The following is an 11,868-nucleotide window of genomic DNA, read 5'->3' as shown; positions in this document are numbered from 1 at the left end:
GCTTTGGACACTAGGCGGCGCTGCAAAGGAGGTACAGTAGGAAAAAAAGAAGAGGAAAGCCACTGGTTGGTTCGCGAAAGGCGAACGAAGTTTGTGCCTCTGCGGGCGCCGTCCAGTCCTTTAGTCCTAACTCAGCTTCTGCCTTAGGGAGGCTGCGCGCGGCCTCCTCGGCTTCCGTAGCGGCGCTGAAGAGGAGCGTGTGCGCGCCGTTGGCGGACTTCAGTGACACGGAGCCACGGCAGAGAGCGGAGCTTGCTCGGAATCGCCGCCGCCGCCATGAGCCGAAGCTACAACGATGAGCTGCAGTACCTGGACAAGCTGGACAAGCACTGCTGGCGTATCAAGAAGGGCTTCGTGCCCAACATGAACGTGAGTGGGTCGGAGGACGGTGGGGGTCTGTGTGGGGACAGGCACGTAGGGGCGTGTTCAGTCTGAGCCGGTGCTTAGCCCCCCCCCCCTCCAGGCTCGCCTTTATTGCTGAAGTGAAGGAACGCGCGAAGTACAGTGGTACCTCAGGTTACAGACGCTTCAGGTTACAGACTCCGCTAACCCAGAAATAGTACTTCGGGTTAAGAACTTTGCTTCAGGATGAGAACAAAAATCGTGCTCCGGCGGCGCGGCAACAGCGGGAGCCCCCATTATCTAAAGTGGTGCTTCAGGTTAAGAACAGTTTCAGGTTAAGAACGGACCTCCAGGACGAATTAAGTACTTAACCCGAGGTACCACTGTAATGGTTAAAACTTCCCCCACGCATGTGCAGAGTGCCGCTCCCTCAAGATTTAAGTACCGCATTGCCAACTGCTTTCCGTACCTGGTTGGGCCTTCTGACGTACATCATCCTTCAGTACATTGTGTCAAATACCGGTTTGAAGTTAGTTTATGCTACATTCGGATTATTAGTAGCATTATGATTGCACTACTTATGCATGTGGAGCGTTAAAGCACTGCTGAAACCTTTCTCTAGTGAGATGAATGTGGTATTCAACTGGCTTTAAAACCGCTTGAAAGTAAAATTTTATATGCATGATAAAATCTTTTTTTTAAAAAATGCCTCCTGAAGCAGGTTTCCATCATTGCTGGGTGTTGCTGTATTCTTGCCGCGTTAAAAAAGGGCTACCAGCAGTCAGTATTTGGGTCTTGGCTTCTTTCATGTTCTCAGAAGTGGTCTGGGATGCTTCTGTGGCCTAGAGCCAAGATACAGACTTTCCTAGATTGCCCCATAAGAAGGAAACTGTATTTTAGAAATGTTTAGGGCTTCAAGTACTTCTGAGAAGCTACCTCTCATTTTGTCACAACTAGATGAGAGTCTCTAGGACTGCTCAAGGAAGTTCTCACTTTTGATCTCTAACTGAAGATTGCTAACTACAGCATTGGTGTCATTCATGGGTCAGAAGATACATTTTGTTCCATGATTCAAGATATGTGAAATTCTTACTGAAACTCAACAGCTTCTGTAACAAGTATTCAGCCAAGCTTATTATATTCCAAGTTTTAGTCCATCTAAACTTTTACTAGAAGTGTCTAAAGTTTCCCTAATTGTGGCTAAGCCTTGTAGCCTGCTTAGATGCAGCTACATTCCAGCTTCTGCTTGAATGGTAAATCTTTGTCACAGGCCTTATGTAAGAACTGATGCATTTTGTTTCCCTTTTTCCTCATTCTTCTGTCTGTAGGTGGAAGGTGTCTTCTACGTGAATGATCCTTTAGAGAAGTTAATGTTTGAAGAGTTAAGAAATTCATGCAGAGGTGGAGGTTAGTATGTGTTGTTGTCACCCAATCTCACTGGTTTGTTGTGTGTGGAATCATAGCTCCAGATTCACTTTTGATGAATCCAGAATTCACATAGATTCAACCAATGCATTTAGAGTTTAGGACTGCCTATATGTTCAGGAACCATAGAGCAATTCTTAATTGATGAAAAATATTCTAAGCCTTCATGAAAATGTTCTCTCTATAATTAATCTGCCACTTGTCAGACTATGGTGAAACACAATTTGTTTTAAGACTTAGACTTCATTTAGAAGTAGAACATGCTGCATAATTTTGCTTGCTTAATTTAAGCTAGTACTTTCTGGTCTGTCAAAAGGGATCTTAACTGCACTGAAATGAAACCAAATACCCCTTAATCTTGGCTTTGAAACATCTGTGTTCTTGGTCACAGCTTGTCTTATGCCAGCTCTAAGTAGATGTGCTTCACAGTGAAGTTTTCACCTGTGTAACATGGTCATGCAAATTTAAAGGAAAGTTGATGTAATGGTGTGATGTCATCAAACACAAATTTGTATGAAAGGAGGATGACTGTTCTTCTCATCATCCATCTTTTTTAGGAGCTGGTGGCTTCCTCCCAGCCATGAAACAAATCGGAAATGTAGCTGCACTGCCTGGCATTGTTCATGTGAGTGATTTTAAAGAGTTGTCCCTATATCCTGTTGACCCAGTGTTTCAAAATAGAAGCCCCATATGTGTTGTCAGCATTTGTAGCATTGCCCTCTTAATTATTCCAAAAATAATTTTGAAATAATTCAGCCTTCACTAAATTGACCCATCACAACAATTTCCTGACATTTAAACACCAGCAATCCAGGGCAAGATGACAGTTGTTAACATTCACCACTTACTTTTGAAGGGGGCCTACATGCAACTTATTCTGGCCAATTTCTAAATTTGTGAGCTGCCCTTCATGAATCTGCTGAGTTTTTGGCTAGGATCAAAGGATTTTTTTAAAGAAATGCCCATTTTGCAGTGACTGTGTGGCAGGGCAAGTAGAACTTGAGTCCATGCTGTCATAGAATCCTCATTTGTTCACATCTTATGACTGATTGCCTTTCTTTTGTTTATTTTAAAAATGAATTTCAGAGATCTATAGGACTTCCGGATGTCCACTCAGGCTATGGGTTTGCCATTGGTAACATGGCTGCCTTTGATATGAATGACCCAGAAGCAGTGGTATCACCAGGTATGAGCAGTTTGAATGTGATGTTCTCTGTGCAGGGAGAGAACCCTTATTCTGCAGATCTATGCAATGTATCGAAACCAGATGGGAAAACAAAATGTGTTTCACAGTACAGTCGTACCTCTGCTTACGTATCCTTCCACTTACGTAAACTTCAGGATATGTAAGCAGCAAACCCAGAAGTATATTTCTGGGTTTTTGCTGTGCACGCATTCGCAGAAGCGGTCTACTGCCGCATGTGCATGCACACGCAGAAGCAGTCCCTCCGGTTGCGGAAACCTCGGGATCCGACGGGAGCTCCAGAACAGATCCTGTCCACAACTGGAGGTACCACTGTATTCATTCAGATGGAGGTACATTGCAGATGAATATGTAAAATGTCAATTAACTTACAGTTATTGTCCCACTGGACTCTCTGAAATCCATGCCTAGGACATTATTAACTGTAATGTAATGTAGCAATGAAGACATCCACCTTGAAGCAAACTTAAAACAAATACAATTTAGGAATGCTTGTTTTGGAGTAAGAAGGAGTAAGAAGTGGTGCCCCGCAAGACGATTGCCTCGCAAGACGGAAAACTCGCTAGACGAAAGAGTTTTCCGTTTTGGAGGTGCTTCGCAAAACGAATTTCCTATGGGCTTGCTTCGCAAGACGAAAATGTCTTGCGAGTTCCTGCGGGTTCCCCCCCCCCCTTTTCTAAGCCGCTAAGCCACTTATCCGATAAGCCAATAAGCCGCTAAAAGCCGCTAAGCTGCTAATAGTGCTAATCCGCTAAGCTGTCAATGGGCTTGCTTCGCAAGACGAAAAAACCGCTAGACGAAGAGAATCGCGGAACGGATTCTTTTCGTCTTGCGAGGCACCACTGTATTTGTTTTTAATACTAAAATAGCCCTTATGAATTCTGCATATTCAGGCTCCTTGAGCAGAAGTTCCATGAAGTGCTATCTTTTTGTAATCTGTGCCTTCCAAACCAGTGCAGATTAGTTGTGTTCCTTCTGACTAACAAAATTGAGGGGTTGATGTTTTTACTTGTCCAAGTCAGGGGACGTTTGCTGAAAAATATTTAACTATAACTTCTCTTGAAGAACATTTGATTGTGGTGATGAGTTGGTCCTGCAATTGCATGTATGAATTTTGAAGGGTGTATTTGTATTTATTTTACTCATGCAGGTGGTGTCGGATTCGACATTAACTGTGGCGTACGGCTCTTGCGCACCAATCTTGATGAGAGTGATGTCCAACCTGTGAAGGAGCAGCTTGCTCAGGCCATGTTTGACCACATTCCTGTTGGTGTGGGGTCCAAGGGTGTCATTCCTATGAACGCCAAGTAAGTGTTAACTTTCCTTTCTCCAGCAGCATCTCCATACTGGAAGGGTGTCTTCCCTCCACCCTTGTCTTTTTGTGTGAGAAGCAATGTATAAATTTAATAAGCCCTAACTGTACCTTAACAGTCAGGTATCTAGCCATGTTGTAGTAGGAAATAAAGAGCCATGTGTCATTGTTAATTCGGCCCTGTATTTTTTTAATTGGTTTTTAAAAATAGCACCCCTTAACCAAAATCACAATGTATATAGTGAAAATACACAGTAAGAATCCACAGTCAGCAGTCTGAAATTATTTAACTGAGAGCAACCAAAGAAATCTGGATATCTGCAAAAGTTCAGGATTGTTTTTCTTATGTAATCAGTACAACAATACCAATCAGTTGTGTCAATTACTAGAAGTCAATCTCTCTGTGTGTTGCCCCAGGGATTTAGAGGAGGCTCTGGAGATGGGGGTAGATTGGTCCCTCCGAGAAGGCTATGCCTGGGCTGAGGATAAAGAGCACTGTGAAGAATATGGGAGGATGCTGCAAGCTGATCCAAATAAAGTCTCTGCGAGGGCTAAGAAAAGGGGTTTGCCCCAGGTAATTGGTCTTCTGAGATGATGTTGCATTACCACTTAGAACTTCATGCTAACTTCTTGGGTACATTTCAGCAGAGTGAGAATATGCAAGGAAAAAATAAGTCTTGATGAGAGGATTATTATTATTGCTATTGCTATCACAATCACAAGATCCCACAGGGGGTTACAGCAATTAAGACACAATATTAAAAACAGTTTAAAACAACTTACACTGACTAAAGGTGCTGGATTTGCTGGTAGCCAGGGAGGGCAGAATCTATGTTCAAGTATCATTCAATTCTGAGTAAGCTCAAGGAATTTCCTGAAAACCAATGTCTTGGCATGCTGCTTTGTTAGGACAAGGATGTGAAACCAATGCTGCTCCAGATCCTGTTGAAATGTAATTCCCTTCATCCCTGGCCATGCTGGCTAGAGCTGATGGGAGTTAAGAGTCCCACAATAATCTGAAGGCAGTAAGTTCCTCATCTCTGAGCTGCCATGTAAAAAAATTGGACAATTTTTGCATTGTCCAATATATGATGAACCTATGAAACAAACAGTAACAAGAAATATCAAGTAGGAGAATAATAGCTAAAAAATAAACTTCCATGTACAGATACAGGAACCCTTCCTTAGCATCTGATCAATAGAGGTCATGTCATCAATGTCTTGGGTTTGAGCTTTGCAGAGGTGTCTGGCTGCAGATTAAGATAAGCACTGGGCATTGACTACATGGGCTTTCTAGTGTGAACACAACAAGGAAATTTATATTCCCACAGTTCTAAACTGAGGCAAATATTTTACAGTTCAGTAAACTGTAACACTCAGGTAGATTTCAGGCTTATAGCTGAAACCTTTGCTCTCAGCAGTATCTCTTCCTCTAGCGAGATGCCACATGGCATCAAAGACTGGGAGGCCATTGCCTCAACCAGTTGTCTTCCATTTTGCTTCCCATTTCAGTATCTGCTAAGCTTTCTTGTTTTATTTGACAGCTGGGGACTTTGGGAGCAGGAAACCATTATGCTGAGATCCAGGTTGTAGATGAAATTTTTAACGAATATGCTGCCAAGAAGATGGGCATAGACCACAAGGGCCAAGTTTGTGTGATGATCCACAGTGGCAGCAGAGGCCTTGGCCACCAAGTAGCTACAGGTATCTAGGCTTTTTCTTCCTTTCTTCTTCTTTGCCCTTGAAACTTTCCCCCCTTATTGCAGGTATCCACAGACTCCAGTTACTGCTTTATGCATTATTTCCTCCCAGTCTTCATGCATGTCATTGGCATTTGTGGAAGCCTCAGATATGGCCAGTTTCTGGGTGTGCTAGTTCAGATGGGCTTAATGGAGACCTACACTGAATTTGCTTTTTGTCTCTCTTCCCCACCACCCACCCCTTTTACAGATGCCCTAGTGGCTATGGAAAAAGCTATGAAACGAGACAAGATCATAGTGAATGACCGCCAGCTGGCATGTGCCAGGATTGCTTCCCAGGAGGGACAGGACTACTTGAAGGGAATGGCAGCAGCTGGAAACTATGCATGGGTCAATCGTTCTTCCATGACTTTCCTCACCAGACAGGTGAGAAGAAAGAGCATGAACTTGTTCACTTCTGTCTCTTTAAGCCCCAGTGGGATCTATTCAGCTGCATTCTGATTGATTGACACCTGGGTAACATTTCTGGAATGATTAAATTATTTTGTTCCAGAAGTTAATCCATATCATTCCATGTTGGTAGGAAGAGGTTGGCTTAACTGGATTGTGGATTGGTGGCGCAGTGTCTTGTCATCTTCCTCATAAACAGGATGTATGAACGGGGCTGGGCCCTATTAATGAGTTTTGTCTTTCTTGGGAGGAAAATGGACTTTCCCCTTGAACTTTAAACTGCTGAGTTATGTTCAGTAGAATAATGTGAGGGCACTGCGGAGAGTAGATGCTGGAGGTGTGGTTCCACCACTGTCATCATGGTAACAGCCATAAGTTATATGTTCATCAGATGATTTGGGCTCTTAACAGCTCTAAAAAAAATTTTTTTTTTAATTCAGAGGACTTCTCCTTATGTCTATAATGTTTTCTAGGCTTTTGCTAAAGTCTTCAATACCACCCCTGATGATCTGGATCTGCATGTGATCTATGATGTATCTCACAACATTGCCAAAGTAGAGCAGCATGTGGTAGATGGAAAAGAACGGACCCTGCTGGTGCACCGGAAAGGAACAACCAGGGCTTTCCCTCCCCACCACCCCCTCATTGCGGTTGATTACCAGGTATGAATTTGTTGCCCTTTTCTTTCTTACCAATGCCAACAGGTCCTGCAAATAGTATATTTGTTACTCCTCGTGGACTTCCACACCTAACAGCTCATGTTCCTACAATTGTGTTGGTGCACTTTTCTACCTTATTCCTTTTCATGCAACCATGCAACCTTCTGGCTGTCAAGACTTATATTTCTCAATGTCTGCTGTACTGCTGTATTGCAATCAAAACATCCCGATTGGTCAAATTTTGCATGTCTCCTGTCTGACATTTCCTTGATTGACTATGGAAGCTTGACCCTGAGTGGATCAGTAGTGACCTTCAGTGGACCCTTGCTGAACAGCATATGCTTACAGCTTGAGGGGACGTGTCATCTTGATTCTGCACCCTTCTTTTTGCCTCTGCAGCTAACTGGCCAGCCTGTTCTGATTGGTGGAACAATGGGAACTTGTAGCTATGTCCTTACTGGTACCGAACAAGGCATGACTGAAACCTTTGGTACCACCTGCCATGGAGCGGTGAGTAACAAAGCAACTTTCATCTAGCTTGGGGATGGGCAGCCTTCCATCTAGTGGGATATATTTTGTTTATTACCAGAACCCCAAGTTCCATCAACTGGAGCCTTGTGCAGAACCCATATGTTTCCAATGAAATACTTCCAATGAAATACTTCCAAGTAGATTTCCAACACCCAGTGATTTACTGGTAGATCCAGATTTACTTTGCCCATCACTGCTCTTACTCAACTGCTCCCTCGCTTCACATTTACCATATTTTTTGCTCCATAAGACGCACTTTCCCTCCTAAAAATGTATGTATCCCAGGCTCTGCTCAGCGCTCCCTTTAAAGAGCTCGCAGAGAGTGTGTGCGGCTCTTGGGGGCGTTTCCCCCAAGGATATGGCAGTAACTGAAACAGTGATTGTCGTTTTTAGGGCCGTGCATTGTCACGTGCAAAATCTCGGCGCAACTTGGATTTCCAGGACGTATTGGACAAGCTGGCGGACATGGGGATTGCAATCCGGGTTGCATCCCCCAAACTGGTTATGGAAGAAGTAAGTGATTTATAAACTTCTTTGTGGGAATTTACTTCTGGGGTGAGCTTCCTCTCCTGGTGAAGTATTAACGTCTGCCAGCAACAAGGTGACACAACACTTTATTGGACTCTGCCATTCTAGGAACCTTAAACCTCTTCCAGGCTTAAATGGTTTCCTTTTCTCTCCCCCTCCCTCATTTGGGAACATCCAGTGTCCCATGTCACTGTTCAGAACATTCCTTTTGTATCACTTAATAGAGTCTGAAAGGCAAGCGAATGTTGTACATTTCATTTCAGTTATTTCTTCTGATGCCCAAAAAACATTTCCCCCCCTAAAGATTGAGGGAAGCTTGTTGAAAATTATTGTTATTACTACTACCAGTACTACTACTACATTTCTATACCACCCTTCATCGGAGAATCACAGGGTGGTTTACAGTACACCTGTTCGAAAGGACTTAATATAGTCCTTCATAAACTGAATAATGGGGGGTGGGGGTGGGAAATAGGTGCTCTCCTGTCTTTTTAAGCTTGGTAATATGGGATCTGGTGAAAGCCCCCCCCCTTTTTTTTTTTTAAGGGAGTTACTGTAGGAGGAAGAAGGGCCTTTTCAGTGGTAGCACCAATCTTGCTTAATTATTCTTTAAGAACCTCGCCTTAATCCAAGTCTTGAGAAATCAAAGAAAGGCATTACTCTTTTAAGCACACATTTTGGAGAGTTTATCTGAGATTTCTTGCCTTGTATCAAGGAAAGCCTAAGTGATTTTGCTTAGATGATTTTTGAAATTAATAATAATAATAATAATAATAATAATAATAATAATAAATTTTATTTATATCCCGCCCTCCCCAGCCGAAGCCGGGCTCAGGGCGGCTAACAACAATAAAACAGTACAAAAGAATAAAATGATTTTTATTCTAACATTGTATTAATCCTATGAATGTATGCATGTATTGAGAGCCTAGTGTATTGTAAGCTGCCTGGTAGCTTTTTGAATGATGTGGAATAGAAATTCATAGTATTATTATTATTATTATTATTATTATTATTATTATTATTATTATTAGAAAAAGACGTCAAAACATATTCTTAACTCTCCTTTTACATCTCATTTATCCCAGGCACCTGAATCTTACAAGAATGTCACAGATGTGGTTAACACCTGCCATGCAGCTGGCATCAGCAAGAAAGCCATTAAACTGAGACCCATAGCAGTGATCAAAGGCTAAGGAAGTCTTTCCCTGAACTGGCCAGCACTGTTCTTGCTGAAGACCTTTGAAGGTTGTTTCCATCTAGAATACAAACTGACACAGACTCTATGTTAGAACTCATTAAAGTAAGTTTGTGCCTGGGGGTGAGGGGCTCTCTTTGCTAAGGGGAGCTAAATCAAGACACATAGCCCTTCGTTTCTAGAGTGGTATCTAAAATTAGGTGAATTTCTTTTAGCAGAATCTAAAAGCAACCTTGTTCAGAAGATTCTTCGCTCTTAATAAATTATCTGTGCCCTTCATGGTGAGATTCTGACAATTTTGATTTGATAGCCACCAATCTGCAAGGAGGCTTTCTCTGGTGTAGACCAAGTACAAATACTACTGTTCTCACTTGGTTGTTTTTGTATTTTTCTCCTGACATGAGTTGTTTGATCTCCTTTATAATGTACCAATCTGTACTATTGGAGATAGAAAGGGAATCTTTTTTTGCACTGTGATTTGCAATAAAGCCTGAACAATATCATTCATATATGTGGCATCTACTGTCACAAGTACTCTACTTTAAAAGTCTATGATCAAATAGTTGCTCCCATAAGTGCACTAGCATGGTGGTTCTGTTGAATAAGAGGTGGTAGGTTTGCACAAGCTGTGTTGCCCATGGTTTTCTGTGTATGTATGTTTACTGGAATCCCTGATTACAGCTCAGTTGGAAAACTTTGTTAGAGAAAATTTGGTATTCCTTGAAGAGAAGCCAACTTTCCCTTGATGTCCCTCATGAATCAGGGCATCCTGATGCTATAGAAGCTGTAATTGCTTTGGCATGGACAGATTGTGTCCTGGCACTAGAAAAATGAGAAACATAAGCTGAGCAACCATTCGAGGTACATAAGTCCTGTTTTCCACTGCACCTGGTCATTCAAAAGGTAAGGAACACTGCCTCTTAAAGCTGCAAGCTGGAGAACTTACCCAGCAGTCTTGCTCCTTTTTAGTGAGTAAAGCTTTAGATTACTCTTTAAAACTGCAAAGGAGCATGTCAGTTAGCTGTGCGCATAAAATGCAAAGCTAAACCACTTACCACAAAAATGTGGGTTCCCAGAGAGGAGATTGAAGCCACTTCACTCCTTCCTCCAAGTCCTGCTGCTGTGAGCTAAACCTGGGCATGGCTTAGTGTTGTCTGTACACAAGCTTGTGGTTTGTCTCACTTCACATAAACAACAAGCTGTAACCGGGGTTCATTCTTGAGTTCACAGCTCATGGTTTGTCTAAAGGAGACAAAGCATGATCCTAGGTTCAGGTGACATGCTAAGCCAAACCATGGTTTAGCTCACAGCAGAAGTAGAGACATATGTTCCTCCCTGGGAATACTCACGTGTTCTCACCATGGTTTGACTTTCCTTTATGTGTGAACTGGCTCACTATGTAAAAGGGGGAATTGTTAACTCCTCATCTCATGGGCTGCTGTTCGCACATGCACATTGCAGATGGGTGGGGAAGCAGCAAAGCTACCTCTGTTTGGGTACAGATTAGGATGATTTCAGCAGGACCAGCATAGGTTATTTTTCCCCTTCTGGCGCTGTTGTTTTCTGTTTACATTAAAGTGCTCCAGTACTTGATCTGCTGGATGGTTAGATTTTGAAAACACTATTGCCATCCTCTCATGAAGTAACAGTGATGGCTGCTCTATTCCACAATAAGCATGATTTGCAAAGTCATTGTTTGAATTTTATTGACATTCTGGAAGTGATTTTCTACATAGGTCTCAAAACCGACAAATAAACAGAGAATGCACGAAAATCACTGCAAAGTGTCATTATTTATATTTCTTGTAAAGAAAATTACATTTAATTTACAGATAACATGGCTTGAGTAACCTGGTGATCCTCACACTTACCTCAGATGCTGTGGAAAAATAGTTAACCTTGAACTTTGCAAATCACCTCTTTGCATTTTACTTATCTGAGACTGCAATGCAATACTTGTTTATATTTATATATAAGTTCCAGTGTACTCAGTGGGGTGTAGACCTGTGTAGGATTTCACTGTGATTTTCCCCCAGCTAAATGGTGTAAATCCAACTACAGTCAATAGGGGGCATCTAGCTAAAGGGAAATGCAAGAAATGCAGAAGCTGTGGAGTAACTTCTCTAGGAGAGCTTGAAACAAGCCGCTTGGTAAAGAATCCAACCTGGCCCTTTCTTGTTCCGTGGATTCCTCTGGAAAAGGTTGTTCTAACTGATGCTTGCTGATGTCAGCAGTGACTTGGAATTAACTTAAAAGGGGGTAATAAAATGCAATATTGCTGAAACGCAGGCCAAAACAACAACAAAATGGTTGTAATGGCTATATAAAATCTATCCTCCAGGGCACTAGGATGACTCACGTGCGAGCTGAATTGCCTCACCCCTTATGTTGGCTTAGCACTACTATTTAAGAGTGGCGTTGAGCACATTCTCATACTTAAGAAGGCAGAAGAAGCCTAGCAAACGTGGCATGCTGACAACTTGGTGAAAGCAGTTCTGCCCTACGCTAGTGTGAAATCT

The 11,868-nt window shown here is 42.3% G+C and overlaps 1 protein-coding gene across 1 annotated transcript; it reads left to right on the top strand.

Moving 5' to 3' along the window:
* The first annotated feature begins 171 nt into the window (after positions 1–171).
* RTCB (RNA 2',3'-cyclic phosphate and 5'-OH ligase) lies at positions 172–11,126 on the top strand. Its single transcript, XM_081877713.1, has 12 exons — positions 172–369; positions 1,671–1,749; positions 2,325–2,392; positions 2,854–2,953; positions 4,122–4,278; positions 4,701–4,857; positions 5,828–5,987; positions 6,234–6,409; positions 6,907–7,095; positions 7,492–7,602; positions 8,017–8,136; positions 9,240–11,126. The coding sequence occupies exons 1-12, from the start codon at positions 277–279 to the stop codon at positions 9,345–9,347; spliced, it is 1,518 nt and encodes a 505-aa protein (XP_081733839.1). The 5' UTR covers positions 172–276; the 3' UTR covers positions 9,348–11,126.
* The last annotated feature ends 742 nt before the right edge of the window (positions 11,127–11,868 follow it).

The sequence above is a fragment of the Podarcis erhardii genome, assembly GCF_964252035.2.
Source record: "Podarcis erhardii genome assembly, chromosome: 10".
NCBI lineage: Eukaryota > Metazoa > Chordata > Lepidosauria > Squamata > Lacertidae > Podarcis > Podarcis erhardii.
This window is presented reverse-complemented; position numbering and strand designations above follow the sequence as displayed.